The 27,939-nt window shown below is 40.5% G+C and overlaps 2 protein-coding genes across 6 annotated transcripts in view; one reads left to right on the forward strand and one right to left on the reverse strand.

Annotated features, from left to right (window-relative positions):
• Positions 1-1,504: 1,504 nt before the first annotated feature.
• Positions 1,505-27,647, reverse strand: PALB2 (partner and localizer of BRCA2). Of its 5 annotated transcripts, none has more exons than XM_069570360.1 (13): positions 27,397-27,647; positions 25,072-25,131; positions 24,835-24,937; positions 21,211-22,530; positions 17,392-18,206; positions 16,991-17,059; positions 14,735-14,896; positions 13,589-13,674; positions 13,170-13,331; positions 11,935-12,051; positions 7,697-7,784; positions 5,182-5,330; positions 1,505-2,007 (listed from the first exon to the last, which is right to left on the reverse strand). In XM_069570360.1, the coding sequence occupies exons 1-13, from the start codon at positions 27,469-27,471 to the stop codon at positions 1,800-1,802; spliced, it is 3,414 nt and encodes a 1,137-aa protein (XP_069426461.1). In that variant the 5' UTR covers positions 27,472-27,647; the 3' UTR covers positions 1,505-1,799. The 5 variants fall into 5 exon arrangements, 4 of the variants coding, with proteins under 4 accessions (XP_069426461.1, XP_069426460.1, XP_069426463.1 ...); XM_069570359.1 differs by having other exon boundaries at positions 21,040-22,530; XR_011252705.1 differs by lacking the exon at positions 7,697-7,784 and having other exon boundaries at positions 21,040-22,530.
• The window catches only part of DCTN5 (dynactin subunit 5), a 29,609-nt gene continuing 29,317 nt past the window's right edge, over positions 27,648-27,939 (forward strand). Inside the window, exon 1 of the mRNA XM_069570366.1 lies at positions 27,648-27,876. Coding sequence (XP_069426467.1) covers positions 27,829-27,876 — 48 coding nt within the window. The 5' untranslated portion in view covers positions 27,648-27,828. The remainder of the gene's footprint in view (positions 27,877-27,939) is intronic.

A 27,939-nucleotide genomic window follows, 5' to 3' on the forward strand; every position in this document is an offset into this window, starting at 1 on the left:
GCAGATGTTGGCAATTTGATCTCTGGTTCCTCTGCCTTTTCTAAAACCAGCTTGAACATCGGGAAGTTCATGGATCACGTATTGCTGAAGCCTGGCTTGGAGAATTTTAAGCATCACTTTACTAGCATGTGAGATGAGTGCAATTGTGCAGTAGTTTGAGCATTCTTTGGCATTGCCTTTCTTTGGGATTAGAATGAAAACTGACCTTTTCCAGTCCTGTGGCCACTGCCAAATTTGCTGCCATATTGAGTGCAGATTAGGGCTTTAAAAATTGCCATCTCTAGCTCTTCCCTGCTGGTCTAGTGGTTAAGAATCCACCTTGTAATCCAAGGGACATTGGTTCGATCCTTGGTCCAGGAAAATCCCACATGCCCTGAAGCAACTAAGCCCAAGTGCCACAATTACTGAGCTTACCAGCTGTAACTAGTGAAACCCGCACGCCCTAGATCCTGTGTTCCACAAGAGAAGTCACCACGATGAGAAGCCCACACTCACTGCAACTACAGAAAGCCTGCACAGCAACAAAGACCCATCACAGCCAATAAATAATCTGGAAAAAAATATTGCTGTCTCTCAAACCACTTAGGGAAAGGTGAAGATGATGTCCTCAGTACAGCTGTGCTGCTGACTGACTCTTGTGAAAATGCAGGGACTGGTATCAAGGATGCATGTGAGAATGCAAATGAACAGCGTTTCTAAATTAGCATTTGAAATAGGCTTTGCGTTACTTTTAGTAGGCATGTGAAAATATTACAAATTTCATTAAAGTATATTTGCAGGACTTCCCTGATAGCTCAGTTCGTAAAGAATCCGCCTGCAATGCAAGAGACCGAGGTTCGATTCCTGGGTTGGGAAGATCCACCTAGAGAAGGGATAGGCTACCCACTCCAGTATCCTTGGGCTTCCTTTGTGACTCAGCTGGTAAAGAATCTGCCTGCAATGTGGGAGACCTGGGTTCGATCCCTGGGTTGGGAAGATCCCCTGCAGAAGGGAAAGGCTACCCACGCTAGTATTCTGGCCTGGAGAATTCCATGGACTGTATAGTCCATAGGGTTACAAAGAGTTGGGACACAACTGAGTGACTTTCAGTTTGTTCCCTGGCAGTCCAGTCGTTAAGAATCCACGTGCCAATGCAGGGCAAACGGGTCTGATCCCTGATCTGAGAAGACTTCACCTGCTGTGGGGCAACTAAGCCCACGCACCACAACTAGTGAAGGCTGAGAGCCCTAGAGCTTGTGCTCTACAATAAGAGAAACCAGATGGATAAAAAGCCCAGCGCCATAACTAGGGAGTAGCCCCTGCTTGCCACAACTAAAGAAAACCCGTGTGTACCAACAAAGACTTAGTGCAGTGAAAAACAAAAGTATATTGCGTATTAGTCCACTAAGTTAACTGAGGTTTACTGTGTAAGCATCACTGAGTAAATATTCTAGCTATAAAATAATTAGTTCTTATTTCTGAAAATCATCTTTACAGGATAGGAAAAAATATGCCAAACAGGATGTATCAAAATGAATATTTATTAACATTTCAAGCTTTATGTACATAACCTTTAAAAGGAAATGTGCAAATGTGAGGAATCACAAAAATCCACTTATATACCCTCTCTCCCAAAGTAAGTACAAATGAGCATTCAAAATCAGTAGTGCCCCACCATCAGAACACAGTCTGTCAGAATGAACACAGGTAAGTAAATGTTTTAAAACTCTTTCAAATAGTCTCCTTTAAAGGAGCAACTCCAAAGAGTACTAAGAGGCCAAAAATACCCAGAACACCGTTTTCCAGGTTACCCGAACTTTTTAGTAGCGGTATACAAATATATTTCCATCTTTTTGTCCAGCCAACAAATGAGAATCTGTACCTGACCATTTAACAAAAGACCAATTCTGGCCAGAGACAGGAGGAAGGAGGGCAGTGCAGTGACCCAAGAGTAAGTCCCAAACGGCAATGGTTCCAGAAGTCAATATTGCTGCTGCGAAATGGTCTTTCACGTCACCTTCCAGGAACCTAGCAGCAAGCAGAGGAGAGACAATTCAAATCACATATCAAAAACGAACAAAAAGACATTAAAACAAAAATGGGCCCAAACCATGGTCTCTAAAGCAACAAGAACAAAGACACGTGGAAACACGCATGCATCCGTGTGAAGTCCTAGGGCTGCTGGCCACGGTCGCTAGCGGCCCTGCCTGTCTCTCTGATGCACCTCTGCATCTCCTCACGACAGCTCACAGTAGCCTGTTTCCCACCCGCCAAACCAGCCGAGCCTGGCCTCGCCGTGGTGTCTTTGCTTTTGCTTGTCCCTCTCCTTGACAGGTCTCCCCCCAGGGCACAGCCTGGCTGGGTTTTGGTCATTGTTCAGGCTTGTCGCCTGCATAAAGTCACACCTATTCAGCAATCTGAGCGTGCACACACATATACACTCTGCTCCCTGTCTATCGCAGCACCTTCTTTTTACCTTCACAGCAATGTGAGACTGTTTGCCTCCGTATCTCCGAGAATATGAATTTGAGAGTCTCGTTTCCATATTTGGGGGCTGTCTGTCCCACAGAAAATGTAAACATCATGAAACAAATCTGGCTGTCTTTTTAAAGACGGGGCTCTGCAGTCAGCTACTGGGGTCTGAAAGAGTGCCAAATTCTAACCACTAGACCATCGGGGATGGTACTGAGGTTTGAATTCTACAAATTAAAGAGATGTGTGACCCTGGCAAGTTATTTAATTTCATCAGTAAAATAGCGATAGATGATACGAGTATCTACTTCATAGGACTGCTTTGGAGTTTAATAAAACAGTTGATATAAAAAGCTTAGTGCAGTACCTAACACATAAGAAATGCTTTGTTGTTCAGTTGCTCAGCTGTGTCCGACTCTTTGCGACCTGTAGTCCCGCCAGGTTTCCCTGTCCTTCACCATCTCCCAGAGCTTGCTCAAACTCACGTTCATTGAGTCAGTGATGCCATCCAACCATCCTGTCCTCTTTCGTCCCCTTCTCCTCCTGCCCTCAGTCTCTCCCAGCATCAGAGTCTTTTAAATGAGTCAGCTCTTCGCCTCAGGTGGCCAAAATATTGGAGCTTCAGCTCCAGCATCAGTCCTTCCAATGAATATTCAGGACTGATTTCCTTTAGGATTGACTGGCTAGATCTCCTTGCAGTCCAAGGGACTCTCAAGAGTCTTCTCCACACCACAGTTTGAAAGCATCAATTCTTTGGCACTCAGCCTTCTTTATGGTCCAACTCTCATATCCACAAATGACTACTGGAAAAACCATAGCTCTCACATCCATACATGACTACTGGAAAAACCACAGCTTTGACTAGCTGGACCTTTGTTGGCAAAGTAATGTCTCTGCTTTTTAATATGCTGTCTAGTTTAATCATAGCTTTTCTTCCAAGGAGTAAGCGCCTTTTAATTTCATGGCTGCAGTCATTGTCCACAGTGATTTAAGAAATCCTTAATAACAATTAATTATTCCTCACTGAAACATTACCAGTGCCTTGTAGAGCACCTGGTACACAGTCAACTTTAAGTGAATATTCTGAGTGAACTGAATGATACATTTTATCTCTGGCTCACACCCAACTTTTTTTTTTTTGCACTCAACTTTGTGTAGCTGTCTCTTAGCTCATCTTTTGAAAATCCATAACGTTTTCCTTGACAGTCTCTCCCCAACCCTCCACTGCCAATTAAAGTGCCCTTCCATCCCAAACAATGCAAGCCTTCTGGCATTATGCACACCAAACAGCAAAAAAACTTGTTTCTTTTTCCTTTTCTTTTTTGAGCAGAGAAGGATTTACTGTAAGGGTCAAGCAAACAAGGAGAATAGATGACTTGTGCTCAAACACCTGAGCTCATTATTTTCTAACTTCCATGAGATTAGAAACAGTAGTGCTTCCTACAGGACTGGTACCAAATAGGCTTTCAAGATTTGCTAAACAAATAGGTTTGAAAAGGGACAAAAGAAATGCTTGACCTAGTAGTTCCATGTGTCTTCAATTTCTGGGCCTATGACTATGCTTCTCTCTTTATATTCAAGAAAACAAGTTTTATGTAAGCACATATTATAAATAAGAGTTCTGAGGTACTTGTTGCACTAAGAACACTTGCAGAAATGCCACAGCTGGCTACATGCACAAGGAGAGGGACTTTTAGAACATGTACCACCTAGCAAGCTTTGCACAAGATCCAAACAAAGAGAAATACACATATAACCATCAAGGATGCTTACCCCTGTGAGTTACTAAAGCCAAACTTTGTAATCCTGATTTACTAGGTCTATTTTCAAACATTAATAAAAGGAGTATTTAGAAATGATACCTTCGATGGTGCTCGCTTCACCTAAGAATACTAGCACTACTTCAGAGCTTTATATAGCTCAGAAAACTGTTGGGATGCCCATAACTGTGGCATTGGTAAACAGATCTTCTCATCAGTCAACAGGTAAAATATTTATCAAAAGATAAATATCAACTGCCTACATGACGGAGGTACAGTCAATATTTCAAAGTACATATATCTTCTTTTTTAAAAAAATTATTTGTTTTTGGCTGTGCTGGGTCTTTCTGTTGCTACACGCAGGGTTTCTGCAGTGAGGCAGCAGAGGCTTCTCTTAGTTGTGGCGCGTGAGTTCCTCATTGTGGGGCTTCTCTTGTTGCACAGCACAGGCTCTAGGAAACAGGCTCGGCAGCTGCAGCACAGGCTTCACTGCTCCATGGCAAGCAGAACTGTCCCAGATTGAACTTGTGTCTTCTGTACGGGCAGGGGGATTCCTATCCACTGTACCACCAGGGAAGTCTAACAGATCTTCTTAAGTGCATTTAAAACTTCCTTAATTTAACTTTTATGGAAAGAACATAAATAAGTTTTATGTAGTTTCTTCGATAAGTTTCTTGTAGGGAATATTAATTACTCTGAAGTGTTTTGGTGTGGGGAAAAACAAGGCGTGACTATACATAAAATACCTATCTAGGGCCATACTGGTGGGCAATCATTGGATGGCGGGAATCTGAACTTTGACTCAGATCTAGTAAACTTCACACTTCAACCTACTTCTTAGTATTCTTTACCATGATCTGTAGTATTTCATGTTTCCATTCACGTCAGTCACAGAAAAATATTTGGTTTCTATATATGCACTGATGTTTCTCACAATGTCACACTCATTGGACGGCAATCACACACTTGCCTTCCAGCTTGCCCGTGAGGAAGGCAGTAGAGCATCACACCCATACTCAGGGTTGTCTTCGGGTTAATCACAATCAGCTGAAACACAGGGCTTCCCAATAACTCGTTCTCTTTGGTGCAAGGGTGACTCAACACAACAAACAGGAGCCCCTGACGTAGGAGAAAAATTAACGACCAAATAAATCATCAAGAGTATGTAGGGGGAAAATAAATCATTGGCAGAGACAAAACTATAGAATCACAGGAATGGCCAACAGACTCTTAAATCTCGAGGATTTAATCCCTGGATCACTCTTTTTCAGGCCTGAAGGGACCACTGAGCTGGACTTTGGGCTTCTCCAGCACAGGGCTCCCCACGACTTTACAGCCAGTCTTTGCAGGTGTGAATCTAGCTGACTTACCAGCTTCCTCAACTTTAGAGCCTACTAACATTCATGCCATCTACCTGGGGAAATGCTGGTGTTAAGAAAAGAGGGCATAGAAATACCTAGAGGGAGTCTTCAAACCAGAAATGTTCACCTGTAAGTTGGTTTTTAAAAATTTGGAGCACATTTTCCCATAAAAACAATCTTTTCAGTAGTGACAGGATCTTCAGGCCAGTTTGCAAAAGCCTATTTACTTATAGACTAAAAATGACCCAAAAAAGGCACCATCACCTATGGTTATTTCTGCGGGAAAATGGGTTACAGACCTCCTATGACTTTAAAATTACATGTTCTAATAATAACATCTTTGTGTATGAACATCTATGTCACACATATGTGTAAACACACATGTATAATGTTGAAAGTAATTATTTCAGGGGTAAAACGGGAAAGTAATTATTTGGGGGGTAAAATGGGAAAAATTAATTACTAGGTCATCTTAGGATTAATAACATTCATTTCTAATTCATACATTTCTGTAATGACTGAATTCTTAATTACCATTATAATTCACTGGTTGTTAAAAAAACAACTGAAAGTCAAAAAATGTTAAATGCTATACTTTTAACTAGGGGTTGGCAAACTCTGACCTACAGGTCAAATCTGGCTCAATGCTTATCTTCGTATGGTTCATGAGCTAAGAATGGTTTCTGCATTTTGAAATAGTTAGAAAAAAGAGGAAGACCGTTTTGTGTCATATGAAAATTATATATGAAACTCAAGTTTCAGAAAGCTTTATTGTCCAAAAAGTTTTATTGGCACATAGTCACGTGATTTGTTTATATGTTACCTCTGGCTGACCTGGGGCTGAAGAGGTAGAGGAGTTATGACAGAGACCACATGGCCTGCAAAACTGAAAATATTTACTAACTGGCCCTTCACAGAAAAAGTTTGCTGATTCCTATACTGAACTATTCGGAGAAGGCGATGGCACCCCACTCCAGTACTGTTGCCTGGAAAATCCCATAGGCGGAGGAGCCTGGTGGGCTGCAGTCCATGGGGTCGCTAAGAGTTGGACATGACTGAGCGACTTCACTTTCACTTTTCACTTTCATGCATTGGAGAAGGAAATGACAACCCATTCCAGTGTTCTTGCTTGGAGAATCCCAGGGATGGGGGAGCCTGGTGGGCTGCTGTCTATGGGGTCACACAGAGTCGGACATGACTGAAGTGACTTAGCAGCATACTGAACTATTAACTATTATTTCTGGAGGTTGGCTTCATGGTGACATTTTACTTCCTATATCATACATTTCTGCATTAAATGTTTTAATATCAAACAGGTATCAATGTAATAACAAAAATGTAAAATTATTTAAATGCTTAGTAGGTGTATTCCAGAGATAAACCCTCTTATTTTAGAATGAAGAAAGTTAGCCCAAGATGATGTGATAGGCTACCTAAGATCACACAACAGTTGAGTTCATTTCCACAGAAGTTGCTAGGCTAGAGGGAGATGCACTCTTTGTGTTCAGAGCCTGCGGGTGCTGATGAGCGCAGGGCTGCCACTGCGCCGGGCAAGTCAGTCTCCGCCCAGCGCTGAGCCAGCTGCTTCTGCCTCTGCTTGTGGCTCAGCAGTCCCTGTTACTCAGGCAGTTACCTCTGACTCCTGGACAAGTACCTTCAGCCTGTTTAGATGTTAAAACTGGACTGTAAGCCAAGTCTACTGACACAGCGCCTAAGAAGCTGTGTTTGTTTCTATACAGTAATGCTAAAGCCTGAGAGAAAACCATGTCGAGGACCCTGTAATCACCCTTCCTAAGGGGATTCATTCACATCATAAATCATTTATGGCAATGTGGTTGGGAGCCAAATCTGAAAATCAGCATATTGTTTCTAGGTACAGTCTAGAAATCAAGGTTTGCCCTTAAGTCATACAGTCAGAAATTTTACCCAGTCATATTGTACGATCACTTATATGCACTCATAAATTTCAAGAAAGAGCAAGGACTGCTACCAAATTTTGAAAAAAAAAACAGGCATCAGAGAGGGCCCAGAAATTATGACTTACTAAGTTACCACTCTCATTCAGTGAGACCAATAGTAAAACACAGACTAGACACAAAGTGGTCCCAGCAGATCAAGCCTTACCATTTCAGAGTAAGCTTTGTGACAGACTGAAGCTTGGTAGGAATCATCGATGTGCATCTTTTTCAGGAGCTGACCAGTTTTTAAGTTCCTTGGACACCAAAAATAAATAAGCTCATATCATTCTTCTGACAAACTGGTTTTCACATAATATTCTCTTATGTATCACAGCATCCTTCAGGAGGTGACCAAGGGAAAAACTAAGGGACACAGGACCTTAGTTCTGATTAGCTACTGATTTAGCTAAAAACAGAACTACAGTTTGACTTTGCCAATAGTGTAATTTGATAGTTTAGTTTTAGACTGAACCTGCTATGCCATTAGGGATAAATCTTTTCAAATTCCAGGAGAAAAGTCTTCCGGGATCTCATTTCACTGGTATTGAAATTAGGCACAGGGCATAGCTCTATCATTATGATCTTATTATATGTCGAAATTTTCCATGTAAGTCAACGGTCAGGAAACCAAATCTGGTTAGGAGAGAAACTACATCTAGAGTAGACTTATAATTATGTCTCTGTAATATGTTAATACTAGAGCTAGACTAAGATAACACAGAGAGAAGGGAAGACTGAGATGGAATAAAAAATGGAAAAAGGAAGACAGAAGACGGTGAATATAAAGAAAAAAAAGTTTGTTGGAACCACTCCTTAGTTCTACTGAGGATGTGTGACACTGATTTCCTGTTCTACCATGTGACTCCACTTATGAGAAACCTTCGGTGTTTTGGCCGTGCCACATGGCATGTGGGATCCTAGTTCCTCAGTGAGAGATAGAACCCACACCTCCTGCAATGAAGCCCAGAGTCTTAACCACTGGACCACCAGGGAAGCACTGAGGCGTTGCAACAGAACTTAAGCCAACTGTGGGGCTGAACATACCCCCTTAAACTTAGAACTTAAACTGATACTTAGAAGCTCTAAGAATAGTCCCTTCCCAGCCTCGAATTCTACTGTGATCCCTTATTGACAAAATGCCAAAAGGCTATTATTAGAAAAAGAGGGAAACTGAAGGATGGAATGAAAAAAGGGAAAGAGTAGGGAACATCTGGTAAAGAATTTTTGTAATGAAACATTAGGGATCTCTTTAACAAGTGGTGCTGGGAAAACTGGTCAACCACTTGTAAAAGAATGAAACTAGATCACTTTCTAACACCGTACACAAAAATAAACTCAAAATGGATTAAAGATCTAAATGTAAGATCAGAAACTATAAAACTCCTAGAGGAGAATATAGGCAAAACACTCTCTGACATAAATCACAGCAGGATCCTCTATGATCCACCTCCCAGAATTCTGGAAATAAAAGCAAAAATAAACAAATGGGATCTAATTAAAATTAAAAGCTTCTGCACAACAAAGGAAAATATAAGCAAGGTGAAAAGACAGCCTTCTGAATGGGAGAAAATAATAGCAAATGAAGCAACTGACAAACAACTAATCTCAAAAATATACAAGCAACTTCTGCAGCTCAACTCCAGAAAAATAAACGACCCAATCAAAAAATGGGCCAAAGAACTAAATAGACATTTTTCCAAAGAAGACATACGGATGGCTAACAAACACATGAAAAGATGCTCAACATCACTCATTATTAGAGAAATGCAAATCAAAACCACAATGAGGTACTACTTCACACCAGTCAGAATGGCTGCGATCCAAAAATCTGCAAGCAATAAATGCTGGAGAGGGTGTGGAGAAAAGGGAACCCTCCTACACTGTTGGTGGGAATGCAAACTAGTACAGCCACTATGGAGAACAGTGTGGAGATTCCTTAAAAAATTGCAATCCCACTGCTGGGCATACACACCGAGGAAACCAGAATTGAAAGAGACACATGTACCCCAATGTTCATCGCAGCACTGTTTATAATAGCCAGGACATGGAAACAACCTAGATGTCCATCAGCAGATGAATGGATAAGAAAGCTGTGGTACATATACACAATGGAGTATTACTCAGCCGTTAAAAAGAATTCATTTGAATCAGTTCTGATGAGATGGATGAAACTGGAGCCGATTATACAGAGTGAAGTAAGCCAGAAAGAAAAACACCAATACAGTATACTAACACATATATATGGAATTTAGGAAGATGGCAATGACGACCCTGTATGCAAGACAGGAAAAAAGACACAGATGTGTATAACGGACTTTTGGACTCAGAGGGAGAGGGAGAGGGTGGGATGATTTGGGAGAATGGGAATTCTAACATGTATACTATCATGTAAGAATTGAATCGCCAGTTCATGTCTGACGTAGGGTGCAGCATGCTTGGGGCTGGTGCATGGGGATGACCCAGAGAGATGTTGTGGGGAAGGAGGTGGGAGGGGGGGTCATGTTTGGGAACGCATGTAAGAATTAAAGATTTTAAAATTTAAAAAAAAAAAAGAAAAAAAAAAGAAAGTAAATTAAAAAAAAATAAAATTAAAAAAAAAAAGAAACATTAGGGAAATGGAAGGTGGAGAATGCAAACATGGACCCCACTGAAGGTTTTATTTGGTGGGGGGGGCGGTGGGGGGGAGAATGAGTATTTATAAAGTGATAGTATAAAATATAATCTGGAGATTGAGTATTGAGACTAATCACTAGATTACCTTAATAGTTTAGGAGCCAAACAATGAAGGGCCAGACTACAGGAACAGCAGACAGAACAGAAAAGACAACGTTTACAAAGAACGTTGTCTGAAATAAGACCTATGTGCAGAAGCCCCGAGGCAAGTGCCAAACGTGGAAACCTGGTAGGTTAGGTCAGGGTCAAACTCCAGAGGCTCCCTGGTCAGGAGAGACACAGTTTCTCTCGGGGCCACACTTGCCTAGTTTACTCCTAGAGGGTTAGGGTTGAACAATGCAGAACAGGCGCGTAGGAATGACACTCATAACTTTCTCTCACCAAGACCCATTCTGGCCTCAAGGGAGTAATTACTGGAGAGTCTTCTGAGGAAAAAAGCCAATCTCTTCTCCTACCACAGATTAACCTTGCAAGTGAAAAGGCCTGATGTGGCTCTCCCCTGTGGTCAGGAAAGAGGTGCCTGGGGACTTCCACTGTCATTTCCCTATCTCAAATTTGTTCATGTGAATCATCTAATCTAACAAGTTTTACACATCCAGTAATTTTGGATTGTATTGTAGACACAATGACACATCATATAAACTCTGCATTCTGCTCCTCGGAAGAATACTGATTTTGTTTTTAACTCTAGTCAACAGTTAAATTGGCTAAACTCAAATTCTAAATGCTGAAAACCCAGTTCAGTTCCTTTGCTTTATCTTTTCTTTGCTTCTGCATTAAAAACAGTATTAAAAATCAAGCCTTTTCTACCAAAGCAGTTTCTAAGCAGCCCTTCTGCATATTATTGAATAATGCATTCATGCAGTTTAAAGGTCAGCCAGATATTTAACTAGAGTTCAGGGCTCCTTCCAGAGAAGACAATGGCACCCCACTCCAGTACTCTTGCCTGGAGGAGCCTGGTGGGCTGTAGTCCATGGGGTCGCTAAGAGTCGGACACAACTGAGCGACTTCAGTTTCACTTTTCACTTTCATGCACTGGAGCAGGAAATGGCAACCCACTCCAGTGTTCTTGCCTGGAGAATCCCAGGGAGGGCGGAGCCTGGTGGGCTGCCGTCTATGGGGTCGCACAGAATCGGACACGACTGAAGTGACTTAGCAGCAGCAGCAGCAGCAGCAGGGCTCCTTCTCTGGCTGTCTATTTTTCGGGATTTTTCTTTCTTGCTTTCTAGCTGCTGCAATCACCTTGATTTCTATCCTTTGGTCCTTTAAGGCAGTAGGACAGAAGTTTTTCTGTAACCAAGTGTGCAGAGTGGGGCCTCACCTTTGAACAGGAAACTTGCCCAGTGACATTTCCTTCCTCTACATATTGAATTTCCTCCAATATATATTTTTTCTCCCTCTTTAGTGCTTTCAGATATTTGTTCTCTTTTGCACAGAATTCATAGGTATTTGAAGTAGAAGAGTTAATCTCAGAAAGCTACTCAGCCATTAACCAGAAAGAGTACATTTTTTACAACAATAAAATTTCACTTATTTTAAAGTACTCTGCTTGGACTATTTGAATTAATATGATGTTCTCATTAAGATAAGTATATAGCATCTGACAGTAAACAAACAATAACACAATCATATTTACAGAGTTTCTTATTTAATCTTAATAACCCTGTAAAAATAAGAGATATATCCTTATATTACAGATGAGAAAAATAGGGCTCTCAAGGGGAAGCTTACCAAATAACAATGTTGTTCATTATAGTGGTACCAAGCAGAGCTTCCTGCATCCCTTGAACCTCAGCAAAAGTTAGTATGGTCTCTTCAGGGGGCATCAAAAGCTGTTTTTCTTTGCTTCTGTATTAAAAACAGTATTAAAAATCAAGCCTTTTCTACCAAAGCAGTTTCTAAGCAGCCCTTCTGCATATTATTGAACAATACATAATAGACACTAACCTAATGACAGAAAAAAAAAAATTCACCCGGAAAACATGTGTATTCTAAACATTCTACAATGAACATATACTTTCACATTATCTATCTGGATATATAGTAAGCACCTCATATTCATCATCTCCAAAATTAAACCTACCAGCTCTCTCTTTAAACCTGTTTCTTTCAGCATTGCTATCTCAACTGACTGTTCCACCACTACCCAGATGAGCAACCCAGAAACTTGGACTGTATTCTTATCTCTTTCCTCTCTATTTACTCAATCACCAGGTCCTAATGACTTTATTATCTCATCTCTCTCAAATCCACTGCTTCTCCCCACCTCCACTAACATTTTCCTAATTTAAGCAAACAATTATTTATTTTGTACCTGTTTTATTGCAACACAGTTCATGCAGTCGCAAGAGTTGGACATGACTTAGCGAACGAACAATTTACTGCAACAGGTCATGGATAAATAAGACTAATGAGGTTCGTACCCTCTGTTATTAGGAAAGACAGATAAATCCAATAAAGTGTAATGAGTATATGACAGACATAGAAGATGCTGAGTTGTGTTTTTAGCATGTTGAATTTGAGGTAACCATGAGATATCTAATAAACAGGCATGTAGGTCCAGAGGTTGGAAAGAGCTCAGAGTTAGAAATATATGTTTGCAAGCAGCCAGGATTCAGATGGTACCTGAAGCAATGGAAACCAAGTATGTGGAACCAGGTAAGTGTATAGGATCTTGAGGTATCTGTAACACTTAAAGGACACACAGAGGTCAAAGGAGACTGAAGGAAGAAGAGACTACGCTTGCTGAGTCCCTCTGCTTCCTGCCCTCTTCCCTGCCATGTCTGGCTCCACCTCCCTACATTGCTTCTGTGTAACAGCCCAGGACAGAGGCAGAACCTGCTGAACTACACATACAGCGGAGAAAACAAGATGTTACTGATTCAACTTTCTCTGAAGCCCTGTGATGAAATCATTTTTGATCTAATAGTAAAATCAACCAATGCTTTTCTTCAACCAATGCTTACCCTCCATCTTCGGCAAATGTCATAATTTCGACTTGCTGATCACAAAGGGTCCCACTGCTACTGACAAGCCTCCTCTTTGCCAGGCCAAGCACAGCTTTTATATTTCCAGAACTCAGGAGCACTTGCTTTTCACTTTTACCATCGGGAGAACAAAGTAGTGCCCTAAACCACATATAAGGGAAAATGTAGAGCAGTCAGGAGCAAGCCTTTAATATGAGAAGACTAGGCTCAAACTTTCAAAGGAAATTTCAGTCAGGGATGTCACTCTATTGATAGCTTTTTTCAAAATGAGTCTCTCTTTGGACCTAAATTTAGAGTCTTTCAAGACCCAAGCCTAAGTTATAATTTGCACTCAAAACTCAAAACAAGCTGACAAACATCCAGATAAAGAAAAAAACCCACGCCTTGAGATTTCTTACCTGATTTCTCTGATTTCCAAATTTCCCAAAGCCACACACACAAGATTGCAAACATCAGGCACTGCAACTATCTGTAATACTGGAACCTAAATAAAACAAAGCAGCCCAAAATTATATTTGGTTATTTCATTTTTAATTAATCTAAATTTTCCAAAATTTGCCACATTTCTTTCTAGTGTCACCGTATCTAGTTTCAAACACTTGAAACGTTCAGCAAACATCCTCTTTTTGCAAGATGTAAACTCAAATAAGCTACGTGCATGATCGTGTTTACTGTGGCGTTTATTTAACATAATAAATGCTTCTAGCAATGGGAGAATAATTAAATTCTGGTATGTGGATGAATGGAACAACATGCAACCATTTAAGACAAGTTTATGCACTGAACAAATATTTATGAGCAGCACTCTGCCAAACACACTGCTACTGGCTGTGGATATACTGGAGTACAAGAATGAAATTTGCTAAGACAGTCGATCTTAAGTATCCTCACCAAGGGAAAAAAAGGAAACCGTGAGGTGATATGCTGATTAACTTGATTATGGAAACCCTTTCACAGTGTGTATGTACATCAAATCATCACACTATGCACTTTAAATATATGACATTTGTCAATTATACCTCAATAAAGCAGGAAAAATAAAATTCAAAATAAACAAGTAGGAAGAATATGTAGAAACAAGCAAACATATTTATTTGGTAAGAAAAGACAGGCTTAAAAATTTTAAGCATATTCAGACTGCAACCATGTAAAATATATACAAAGGTAGACAAGGACAGAAGAAACTACAGCTAGAAAAAAAGCAGAAATAACGTTTTGGTGAGAGCTCTCAGTAAGTTTAGAAGTCAGAATAGACATGAAATTTCAAGCTTCTCCAGCAGGTACAGTGTAAAAATCCACCTCTGGAAAAACATATGATAAAGTACGGTATTGACTTTACAATCTACGTGCTGGGCATATGGGTGCTCCCTATATCACTCTCCCATATATTTGGCAATTTTCATAATTAAATACTGGGGGAGAAAACATCATTTTTCTGCTCTGTCTTGCACAGTCACAGATCCCACATTTTTGGTAAGCTGCCCATCTGTATTACCATGCAACTGATTGCAAAGATCTCTTTCAGCTATAAGATTCTGATTTACCTCTGTAAAGTGCCAGGAATAAATTTTTTCCCACTGCCAAGCATCCAGAGGTTTCCAAAGAGAAACGACGTATTCACAAGCAGTTACGATACACGGCTGTTTGAAACCAGCTATTTCCCACCACGTGGCACTCACATCCACAGAACAAGAACCTGAAGGATTCTGACAGAATGGTAACAACAATGATGTTAAAGGGATTCTTGGGGGCAGAATAAACATGAACAGTGATGGATCACAAGGATTAGATGAAATACCAACTGAATATGATTAAACTTTCATGCAGGTCAAAGAGACTTGTGGGTCTTATGTAATCACAAAAATTGCCATACACACTCACAGTGATTGACTTTAAAACGTGTAGCTCCAGACTGGAACAGTCAGATTTAACCATCAAAACAGACCATAGGCCATAAGAACTAATTGAAACATTAGTTCCTTAAGAACCTTTGGAAATGAAACATTCTAATGAAATACCCATAGGTTGAAGAGGGAATAAAACTTAAACAACATACTATTTCTAAATGAAGATGCAGAATGTGGTGGCCAAAGCAGTACTTAAAAAAACTCCTATAATTATAAAGGTATTAATATTTATAAAAAATTAATACAGATAAAAATAAAGTAAGCAAGCAGATCAAGTAGTAAAAGAATAATGAAATTCATGTCAATGTATGGCAAAACCAATACAGTATTGTAAAGTAAAATAAAGTAAAAAAAAAAAGAAAAGAATAATGAAATAGGTACAATGAAAAACAGAAGGACTTACTAACAATAAAAACAGGAAAAAAAAAAAGAGGAAACCAAAAACTCAATTAACAATCAACACAACAAAAAACTAGGTTTTGGGGAAGACTTACAGAATGGACAAACCTCTTAAGTCTGATGTAGGGAAAAAAATGCTTTCAGAGGGCTTCCCTGGTGGTCCACTGGTTAAGAATACATCTTGCTATGCAAGGGACACCAGTTTGATCCCTCGTCCAGGAAGATCCCACATGCTGCAGGTCAACTAAGCCCCTGTACCCTAGAGCCCGGGCTCCACAATAAGAGAAGTCACTACAATGTGAGCCCATGCCCCACCTAGAGAGCAGTCCCCCGCTCAGTGCAACTATAGAAAAGCCTGTGCATAGCAACAAAGACCCAGCGCAGTCAAAAATAAAGCAAGTATGCATGCTGATGTATGGCAAAACCAATACAGTACTGTAAAGTAAAATAAAAAAATAAATAAAGCAAGTAAATAAATTTAAAAAAAAAAACCACTTTTAGAAATGGAGAGTGAGGAGAGGCTTAACTATACATACACAGACCAAAAACTATAACAACAACAAGTAACTTTTTACCTACAAATTTGCAAATATGAATGAAATGGCTGATTCCTTTCAGAAACTGTTATTAAAATTGATTTAAGAATAGTTTCGAAACAACATAAGTGCATCTTTTACAGAAAAGGAATCTGGGACCCAGAGGCTAAACAGTTTGTGCCAGGTCACATAATAGCCAGTGATCCGGAGAAACAGTGGTTCGGAACACGTGGATTTAAATCTCTTTTTTTCAACACCAGTTGTTCTCAATTAGGGGTGGTGATTTTGCAACCCTCCCCGGGGGGGACAGTTAGCAATATCTGGAGACACTGCTGTCATCACTACTGGGGTGGGAGGGGTGTGATTGATAGAGACCACGGCTGTTGCTAAATACCATACAATGCACAGGCCAGTCCCTAACAATAGAGAATAATCCAGCCCCAAATGTTAACAGCAATAAGACTGAAGACCCTTGCTGTGTACCATCCTATTTCAAGTATAAAAAGTTAACCAGGACATGGGTCCAATTCACTTCACAGGATTTACCAGAATATTATTTATATTTCTCAGAACCATATACATCACACAGCCTATGAAAATTAACCATTCACTATGTTATAATCGAGAACTGTTACCCATTTTCTTATAAAGTAAGTGATTCTTCTAGAAGTACTATATTATTTGGGTAGGAGAGTCATGAATGACCCCTCTCTCTCTATCAAAATGCCTGATTTAAACTTAGATACAAAGTCGAGCTCCCTAGCTTAAGTTTTTCTTGGCAATAGCTTGACATAAAAACTTCTTTAGAAGATCTCAGAATATATAAAACAGGTAAATATTGCGAAAAAGAATTTAAATGTTTTTCTGAATCTATTTATCAAGGATCAAAATCTTCTGAATTTTCCAACCAGTTCATTGCATTTTTCGCATGTAAGACACAGGAGATAAGTCTTCTGACCTTTAACTTTGAAACCAGCTGTAGGGTGCCCGGGTTTAAGCTATCCCAAGCAGGAACCTCTATTTCAGTCTGTGGAAACAAAAGTCACATCATTAATGTATATATTATACATGGTATCTGTCTGTATCACTCATTCTTCAAACTATTTCCTATGTTTTATTTTCTATAACAGCAGCAAAGCTCCAAATGCAACTGCTTCATGAATAACAAAGAGAACAGCATCCCTTAAAAATACACATATTTTAATTAATCCTAATTTCCCCAGAATGAACTTAATATTTACAGTGAAGTCATATCAAAGAAACATGGTAAAATGTTTTAAAACACTGAGAAACTGAGTCCACGTTCACTAAGACACTTCATTCCTTCAGAGAAAATTTCATGAAGGATGCAGTCTGTACCTGCTCAGCAGAATGTCTCTGTGATCCCTGGAGCTGACTTGCTTCGAAGGTGAAAGACTCGGTGGGCAGAGTTGTTGCTTGGGGACCAGAGTCAGGGTCGCAGGAAGGCTGTCCTGCTCTTCCTGCAACATGCTGGCTGCTATCTAATCTTGGGGGGCTGCTCCAGCTGTTCCACTGTTTACAACTGCTAGGCAGGCTGACTGTGGCTTTTAAGTGAGAAAGACAGAGTGGCGAGCATGTTTGTCCACCCGCCTCTGCAGACACCTTTTCCTTGTGGGCTTGGGAGCCAAAAGCTGGAGTAGCGCCTAATATGGGGAAAGCAGGTGAGCACAGGTCTGCAGTCAGTCTGTCATTATCATCAGAGGCAACAGAATTCAAAGGAGTGAAAAGTAAAATGGACGAAGAAAGGTCCTTTCCCCGAGGCTGGCTTCTTTGGCTTGGCATTCTAGAATGTGCCTTTCCTGGTAGAGTAGTTAGTTCCTCTTCCATGCCCTCCTTTTCTATATTGCTTTGTTTCGGGCTTGGTTCCTCCACAACAATGTAACTTTCCCCTTTAAGATGCCCCTCTCCATGTACTTTTGTTCCAAAAGGCTCCATCAGCTTATCTGAGCAGGACTTCAGTTTTTCAAGCTTAAGAAACCCAAAGTCTTCGTCAGGTAACTGAAAGTCTATGATTTTGAGAAAAGATGACAGATGCTTTAAACTTAGCATTTTGTTCTTATGAGATGGAGTGCTGAAAGCATCATCATCCGAAGAGAAATAAGCGTAATTACTGTAAGAAAGGGAGTCCTCTTTTTGACAATGACCTTCCTTCCCTAAAACAGAAAGCAACAACAAAAACAGATACTCACCAATTCCCAACAAAGAGTGAGTTTCTAAACTCCAAAGTCATGCAGTGTTTTCCCACCCAGGACTCTAAAACTTTTGTGGACAGTTCAACAACCAGACATATAGGTTAGTGCATACTGAGCAGCTCTCCCTCTGTAGGACCAAAACCAGACAGCCCTGCCTGGGACCAGTCTGGTGCCAGCTCTGCCACTGGTTCTCTATGTTATCCTGGGCAAGTCAAACTCACTTCATTTCCCCTTGTCCCTTCTGAGGGAGCTGGGTTAAGAATCTCTAGAAGTCCTTTCTGATCCACAACTATCATTCCAACAGGCTATCAGAGCAGAGTCTACAAAATGCTGGCTCTTCACACTGAAGAAAACATAGTTCCCTTTTAAAAGATTAATTTATTAGACTTCTAGCAACAGGAGCTCTGTATCATTCAAAATGTAGCTGCATCCAATACCTTATCAACGGATAAGAGAGCTGTGCTACATGTATATAGTGGAATTATTACTCAGCCATGAATATGAATGAAGTGCTGATACATGCTACAATGTAGATGAATCTCGAAAACTAGCTAAGTAAGCGAAAGCAGCCAGACACGAAAGGTCACATATTGTATACATCCATTAATACAAAATACCCAAAATAAGTAAAACCACCGAGACAGAATACAGATTAGTATTTGCCAAGGGCTGTCAAGAGAAAAAATTGGGGAGAAATTGCTTAACGGGTACAAGGTTTCCCTTTGGGATGATGAAAATGTTTTGGAACTACACAGGGATCATGGTGATAAACCACTGTGAATGTAATTAAATGCCACTGAATTGTTCACTTAACTTAAAAAGGTGAACTACGTTACATGAAGGTCACCTCAAGAAAAAAAAATTTTCTATGTACCTGTAGGTTACTGAAATCACAGTAGATTATTTCAAAGTATACAAAACAACATTTCAAGCTTATTATTAGATTGTCCTGCTTTCCAATTCCTTTCTTGCTGGCATAAAAGATGATGATTTAAAAAGTTATGATTATTTTTTTTTTCAAAAAACTTTTTATTGGAGTATAGTTTATTTACAAGGTTGCATTAGTTTCTGCTGTTCAGCAAAGTGAATCAGTTATACATACAAATGTATTCACTCTTTTTTAAGATTCTGTTTACAGGTCATTACAGAATAGTTTCCCCATGCTATAATTAGGCTCTTATTAGTTATCTATTTTATGTACAGTAGTGAATATATGTCAATCCCAACCTCCTGAAACTATTTTTTTTTTTAAAGAAACTATCTGATTCTTTAACCATGGAAAGGAAGAACAGTCCAGACAGAGAGAACTGTAAGTTTATATAAGCATAAAGACCCTAAGGCAGCAACCTGATAGATGAGTTCAAATAAAAGCTAGAAGGCCAGTGTGGCTGGAGCATCATGAGAAAGAGGAGACCCTCTGAGAGAAAACAAAAATTCTTGGCTTTTGTCATACACCAATTTCCAAGGTGTCAATATTTCCATCATGGCCAACTTCAAGCTACCAACATGGTATCAAGAAATGCAAAGTTGGAAAGCCATGCACAGAGTCATCTCAGAAGCAGATGTCAGTGGCTTCAGCACATCACTGAGAGTGGTATGAAAGGAAACTGGAAAGGACCACTATCATCAGGTGGTATAAATGATTATTATTTTAAAAAAATATTTTAAATTTATTTGGCTGCACTGGGTCTTAGTTGCAGCATGTGAACTCTTTTAAGTTTACCTGTGGGATCTAGTTCCCTGACCAGGAAATATGGAGTCTTAGCTAATGGACCACCAGTGGAGTCCCCATGATTATTATTTTTATTTAAATTAATTAATAAATTGTGGCTCATAAGTCAAAGCCTGTCCAGTGGTACAGAGCTGCTGGCTGCCTGTTTCTGTAAATAAAGTTTTAGTGAGACACAGTCACATTTACACATTATGTATGGTTACTTCCACATTACACTTGAATAGCTATGACTGAGCACAGAGACTGTATTTTCTATTTGGCCCTTTATAGAAAGTTTGCTGAGCTCTCACACAGAACTGGAGTGAATTATCTAAATTCTGTGCTCAGTTTATCAGATACATCTCCTGAGTAAATGAATAAAGAAGTTTAAATTATAACTTGTCACTTGATATCCTCCAAAATCTTGTGTCCCATGAACCTCAGAGACACTATTAGACAGTTTACCTCCCAAAGTGGCTTAGAACTGTTGCATTTTATTACACAATCATTCCTAAGGGAGTTTGTCAGGGAATTCTTACTCTGACATTGATTTAATTTCAAATATACTTCCCTGTATTAGTTATTTCTCCCCATGGATAAAAGACTGTATTGTAGTTGAATAAACACTAATTTTAGGTAAACATCCAACACATTCTCCCTCTCAGTGTCAACTTTTTCAACCATATTTGTGAACTCTGACACCATGCAGCCAGATTTTATCCTTGACCCTGTGGCTTTAAAGACACTTTGATCACCTGGCCTTCAATTCCTCATCTGTAAAGTGAGGATAAAAATAGATTCTGGGAACTTCTCTAGTGGTCTAGTGGCTAAGACTCTGCACTCCCAATGCAGGGTTGCCTGGTTTTGACCCCTGGTCAAGGAACTAGATCCCACATGCTGCAACTAAAAAAGATTCCATGTGCTGCCAAATATATATATAAGTAATAAAAAAAATAGATTCTGCCTCATGTACAGCTGGTGTGATGATTCAGTGAGTATCTACATAACATTTAGAAAGTGACGAGCATATAGTGTTAGCTACCACCATCATCAGCCACCACCATCAACCACACCTCGATTTACCTTTAACTCTCTTCTTACTGTGAATAATTGCCTTTTCATTCTGATCTCTGTGCAAGGCAATTTCTTCCTTGGACTTCTTAACACCTGATGTGCCAGAAGTTGGCAAAAGTACTTCATGGTGATCTAACGGAGAGGTGCACGCTGACTTTCTTTTTCCTCTGCATTTTTTACCTGATGGCTTGGTAACTGTCTTCCTGGAAAAGTCATCTTCTGTGGAGTCAGTGGAAAAGCTGACTTCAGTTAATGAGAGAAGTTTCTGAGGACTTCCTGAACTTGGTTGGTCTGCGTGTGTGTCAGACACCTTAATTTCACTTTGCTTAGTTTTTTTGTTGGAAACATTAAATTTTTTAGCAGATTTTGTACTCATATTTTTAAAGCCTTTTTTCCTGACACCTAAATGACTCTGAATTACAGCCTCCAGTGCTACTTTCCTCTGGCAGCTTGACATGCGCCGTGTTGTCCTAACATAATATTCTGCAGGAAAGAGAAGGCCTTCAAGCATTGTGCAAGAATGTATTTGATCTTCTGTAGAAACAGGAGAAATTACTCCCAGGCTAAGATTCTTAGACTGACTTAGAACTTCTTTTTCTAGAAGACTTTCATTTCTACCACCGAGAGCATCATTGGGAGATTTAAGAGACATCTCTGTGTGATTTTGTTCTTTTAAGTTTTGGTTTTCATTTTCCACTAAGTTATCACAAGTGAGTTCATTTATAAAACATGAGTTATCTGCCCCTAAGTTAGGACTTCTAGCTGCCTGGCCACTTATACTTCCAGCTTTGTTTACCTCTGGGTTATCTGTAGAGACAGTCATTTTTTCCTTCTGTACCTGTAAGTTTACAGGTGAAGCAGAGCTAATGTTTCTTAAGCTGTGAGTAGTAAGTTCACAGTTACTTTGAGGGCGCTTGTGTTCGAGGAGCTGACCGCTACTGCTGTCTGATGGTGTAGGCAGAGGAAGAGTAGTCGCCCTGGGGAAATCATTTCCTCTAAGGAGGGCATCAACATCTCTCTGCGGTTTGGTGCTTGGTAGAATTAATACACTCCCTACATTAGTTTCTGTAACTGGTGCTGGAGAATTTGGAATGGCACACTTAGGACTTGAAAGGGGGTAAGTTCTTAGTTCAGTTACAGGTGTTTTGGGATTTTCTCTATTGATTTTTTCCTGTTCCTTTAGTCTTTTTCCAGAGAGTATGAGTGAATCAGTATCAGAGAGAGGTTCTCTCTCCTGTGAAATATATGTTCTCTCCTCTTTCTTTCTTCTCCCCAGCAGCTTTCTCTGACTTTTCTTAGCATCAGGGCGATTGACCCTGAAAGGAAAATGTTTCTGATTATCATCTGATCCTTCTATGCGTGATCCTTCCACTGAGACACGTCCAGAGCTGAACAACAGAGGCTCAATGTCAAGTGAGCTGGGTGTCTTTTCTCCAGTTTCTTCATCAACATGGGTACTGATTTGCAACGTGCCATGAGGAGATACTGTATTTTTAGGTTCTGAAGAAGAAAAATTATATAGTTAATATTTTTAAAATAATACAAAAACTACCCCATATTTATTTTTAAATATTACATACAAATATTACCAAACATTTATTTAAAAGAGAGTCAATGGTGTATCATTTAGGCAGATCAAAGTAAGTTTTTAATAATCTTACAAACCATAGTAATATTAAGTAAATGTAACAAAAATGGAATTGTGCTGGAAAAATTATTTTCAAACTAAACAATTATCTATTCTTGGGACTTCTCTGGTGGTCCAGTGGCTAAGAGTCCGTGCTCCCAATGTAGGGGGCCCAGGTTTCATCCCTGGTCAGCAAACTAGATCCCATTGCTGCCACTAAAGATCCCACATGCGGCAACTAAGACCTGGTGCAGCCACATAAATTATAAATATTAAAAAAGATTATTCTTTTTTGCAATCATCTTTTCTTAGTATTTTCTTCTTTAAAACTTTACTGAACTACAACTGACATAAAAATTGCACATAGTTAAAGTGATGTTTTGAAACATGTATACATTGTGAAATGCTGGCACAATCAAGCTAACTAGCATATCCATCACTTCACATAGCTATGATTTTTTTGTGTGTGACGAGAAGACTTAAAGTCGGCTCTCTCAGCAAATTTCAAGTATATAATATAGTATTATTAACTACTGTCACCATGCCGTACATTAGCTCTCTAGGACTTATTCATTCTGCATAACTGTAACTCGTGACCCTTTGACCAACATATCCTCATTTCCCCCATATCTCACCTGATTTTTTACTTCATGTCCCTTTTTGGGCTCAAGTAATTTTCATACCACTTTTCTATTTCATTAGCTTCTGATTTTATGATTATAAATTAGCTGACTTTTAACATGAGAAATGACCATTGTTTTTTATTAAAGTATTTCCACCCAGACTTTCATCTTCGTGCACATATAAACACTTAACTAAAAAAAAACCCATCTTTCCATATTTAAGCAATAAATATAATTTCTAAAAGTTAAAATAGAGAAAAAGAGCAACTAAAAAAGCAATCCAAATAAAGTATAGTTTCTCGCTCACAGAATGAGAGAAAATATTTACAAATCATGTATCTGATAAGGGTCCAATAGCTAGAATATATGAAGAACACTTAAAACTCATCAATAAAAGGACAAATAACCTAACAAAAATAGATATTTCTCCAAAGAAGATATACAAGCACACAAAAAGATGTTCAACATCATTAGTCACTAGGAAATGCAAATCAAAACCACAATTAGATACCACTTCTATCCATCAGAACGGTTATAATTCACAAGTATTAACAAGGATGTGGAGAGATTGAAACTCTTGTGCGTTGTGGTAGGAAAGAAAAATGGTACTGTCACTGTAGGAAACAGTTTGGTAGTTCCTCAAAATTAAACACAGAATTATCATATAACCCAGAAATTTCACTCCTAGGTACATATAGAGAGAACTGAAAATATATGTCCCCCAAACAACTTGTACATGAATCTTCACAGCAGCATAAAAGCCAAAATTTATAATAGCCGAAAAGTAGAAACAACCCAAGTGTCCATTAACTGATGAATAGATATACAAACTATATCATATCATATTATATTATGGCTCATAGCTTCACTGAGTTACACAAGCCCCTTCACCACGACAAGGCTGTGATCCATGAAGGGGAATGAAACATTCAACTGCAAAAAGGAATGAAGTACTGATGCACGCTTAGATGAACATATAGATGGATGAATAAAGGCTGAAAACATTATGCCAAGTGAAAGAAGAGAGTCACAAAAGGCCACGTATTGTATGGTTCCATCTATATGAAATGTCCAGAATAGGAAAATCCATAGAAACCAAAAGCAGATTAGTAGTTGTCCAGGGGTTAAGGGTAGGATGGGTACAGGGTTTCTTTTTCAGGTGGTAAAAATGTTCTGAAATTAAGACAGTGATGATGGTTATATAATCTTGATGATGATTATACAAAGAAGCAATGAACTGTAGACTCTAAAGAGTCTACTGTTACTCCTTATCTTCTGACTATGACAAAAAGAACCACAGCTAGGAGATTTCCCTGGTGATCCAGTGGTTAAGAATCTGCCTTCTAAGGCAGAGGATGGGGGTTCGCTCCTTGGTCGGGGAACTAAGATTCCCCCACGACAGGGGACAACTAAGTCCATGTGGCCCAACGAAAATCCGGTGTGCCACAACTAAGGCGCAGCCAAATAAATAAATATATTTAAAAAGAGAATCACAGGCAAATTTACACGGGAAATGAGTAATAAAGAAAGCATAAGAGAATGGGCTAGCCTTACCTGTGTGGGTTAGCTGTGTTGAAATTTCCTGCTGGAGTGAGGAATCTTGTTCTTCCACTGTTCTCCTAAGAGAATTTTTAAACTTCTCAGCTCTTCGGGCACGCTAGAGAAAACAAAAGCAACTCAAAAAACAACTTTATGAAAAAGAAATAAATTTTTGTTAACAGCTTAAATAAAGAGCTGTCTTTATATACTTTGTGGCATTAACAGCAATTTGAGAGAATGTGATTTACTTACTTGAAGGCGGGCCAATGTCTTGGTGTATTCCCTTTTCAGGAATGCTAATTTTTCTTTCAACTGGAAGAGGAAAAACAGCAAACAAAACTGAGCAGGTGGAAAGAAGGCATTAGAGAGAAGGGATGCCGAGCCTATTGGATACCAGCGAGCAGTGGTCAGCAGGTCCCTCAGCTGGAGGTGGGGAGGAAGCAGTACTGCCTCACTCTACTTCCAGTTCTCACAAAACACCAAGTTCTCTAACACATCCCTGCAAAACTTGTTCCTATCACCTGGAGCAACTCTCCCCAACTTACTTTGCTAATTCCTACTGATTCCTCAAGCCTCGGCTCAGATTTTTATTTCCCTGAGGAAAACTTCTAGGGAAGTTTCTAAACTTCTAAGTCCTTCTCCAAATCCAAGTTAGGATTCCACCTCTCCTCTGTGTTTGCTTTACCATGGTACTTACTATACACACTGTCTGTTCACTTCTCTGTTGCCTCCTACCTCACTGTGAGATCCTTGAAGGAAGCAGGGGCTATCATCCTCAGACAGTCATTCTACTTATGAGTCAGTTACTGACCCAGGTATCTCCAGCACCGGAAGCCATAACTGCTGCCCACTATGTCGGTTATAGTTCCAGGTGCTATATCTGCAGAGGGGTCAAGGCCACTGCTCGTGGGCAGCTTACACACAGTGAAGGATACAGATAGTAAGTAAGAAAACAAACAGATACGATGATTTCATGTGGTAATCAATACCTAGACAAACAGAGGGATGGGAGGGTGTCTGGGATACAGGAGAAAGGAATACTTAGAGACAGTGGCCAGGGAAGCACTTCTGAGGAAAACCATATGAGCTCCGACCTGATGGAGGAAAGAGCTAGCTTTGGAAAGATCAGAGGAAAGGCAATTTGTCCAAGATCACACAATTTAAAACGAGCACAACTCAAACCATGCAGTCTGGCTCTAGGGTCTGTGCTTGTAACCTCTTCTCACAGCTTCGTACTTATCACCACTCTTATCAACATCTGAGAATTACCTTGTTGATTTGTAAATGAAGTTTTCCACCACCACTGCAAGGCAAGCTGGGATGAGAGGACTGATGAGTTTTAGCACCATGGTTGGAAGACCCAGTGCAAGATACATTCAAGTTAACAACATCTGTCAGTTCCCTGGTGGCTCAGTGGCAAAGACTTTGCCATCCCGATGCAGCAGGCTGGGTTCCATCCCCGGTCAGGTAACTAGATCCCACATGCCCCAAGGAAGATAGAAGATCCCATGTGCCACAACTAAGAAGGGGGCAGCCAAATAAATATTTTTTAAAAACCACAACAACGTCTGCTGGCACAAGCACGAGGTGGCATGTATAGGGACAGTCAGAAACAAAACCTGCGAACAAAAGGCTCTAAGCAGAGAAACATGCAAAGAAAAGATGTCACTTCCATTTGTAGGATACTATACAGAATTTTGGAGAAGGAAATGGCAACCCACTCCAGTGTTCTTGCCTGGAGAATCCCAGGGAGGGGGAGCCTGGTAGGCTGCAGTCTATGGGGTCGCACAGAGTCGGACACGACTGAAGCGACTTAGCAGCAGCAGCATACAGAATTAAAGAATAATTTTTTAAAAGGTAAGTAAACATGACGTGGGTTCCATCCCTCGGTTGGGAAGATCTCCTGGAGGAGGGCATGGCAACTTACTCCAGTATCACTGCCAGAAAATTTCCATGGACAGAGGAGACTGGAGGGCTACAGTCCAGGAGGTCACAAAGAGTCCGACATGACAGAAGCGACTGAGCAGAAGCAGGAGCAAACAAAGACTAATGTGGATTTTAAACACGGAGAAGCAAAACGGAAGTTGCAGAACCATCTAGATCATACCATTTATGAACATTCACCTTCCCCCAAAATACACAATTACTCTTCGGTGATTAGAGAATACAAACACGCCCCTCCACACCTCCACCACCCGCCCAACATGCACACACAGACACAAAAATATCTGAAGTCCAGATGGTTGAGAGATTTACTTAACGGGGCGGGGTGGGAGAAGCCAAAACTGAGAGTGTGCAGGGTGGGGTGGGGAAGATGTCAAACGGGACCTTAGCTTTATCCACAGTTTTACATTTTGTACTTTTGCGTTTCTGCTGTAGCGAAAAATTGTTCTTTAAACGCCACCAAGGGAGCACGGCGCTCTCCCACACTTTCACTTCCTGTGCCCCCTCAGTCCAGAGAAAAGCGTAGGTTAGAGGTCACTGCCACCCTTGGACAGTCGAAGGAAGCAAAGACAAGCCTAAAATCATGGGATAGGGGGTCAAAATCTGAGTCAACCCTTCCCGCATCCCCGGCACCTTTTCCTTCTCTTCACAGCTGAGGGTCTTCCCAGGAGGCTCTTCCATCTGACCGGCGGCCAACAAAAAGAGCATTCGTCGCTGGCCCCAGGCCTGCGGACAAAAACAGCCCGGCTGGCCCTGGGCCCCAAGCCACCCCGGGGAAGGTTCGTAGAACCCGGGAGCACCACAGCACAGGGCCAGTTAGCCCACGCTGGACGGGCGCGCCAAAAAACCTGGCCAATCACAGCCGCCGCTCGGCCTGCGCACGCGCAGTCGGAGACGGCAGAGCAATGGAGTGAGGCCGCCTAGCGGAGAACCGAACTATGGATGACGGCCCCGGCCGCCCAGAGCGGAAGTGGTGGAGCCGCCGGAAGTTGCTTGAGTTCCAGTCAGAAATACCGGCGGACGGACTTTGACAGGAGCCAGAGCCGCGCCTAGGAGTTGGTGGTCATGGAGTTGGGCGAGCTGCTCTACAACAAGTCCGAGTACATCGAAACGGTGCGCGTGTCCAGACATCTGCCCTCCCCTCTCCAAGCCTGCGTTCTCTGAGGCCTCCGTCCT

This window comes from Ovis canadensis, chromosome 24 (genome assembly GCF_042477335.2).
Source record: "Ovis canadensis isolate MfBH-ARS-UI-01 breed Bighorn chromosome 24, ARS-UI_OviCan_v2, whole genome shotgun sequence".
NCBI lineage: Eukaryota > Metazoa > Chordata > Mammalia > Artiodactyla > Bovidae > Ovis > Ovis canadensis.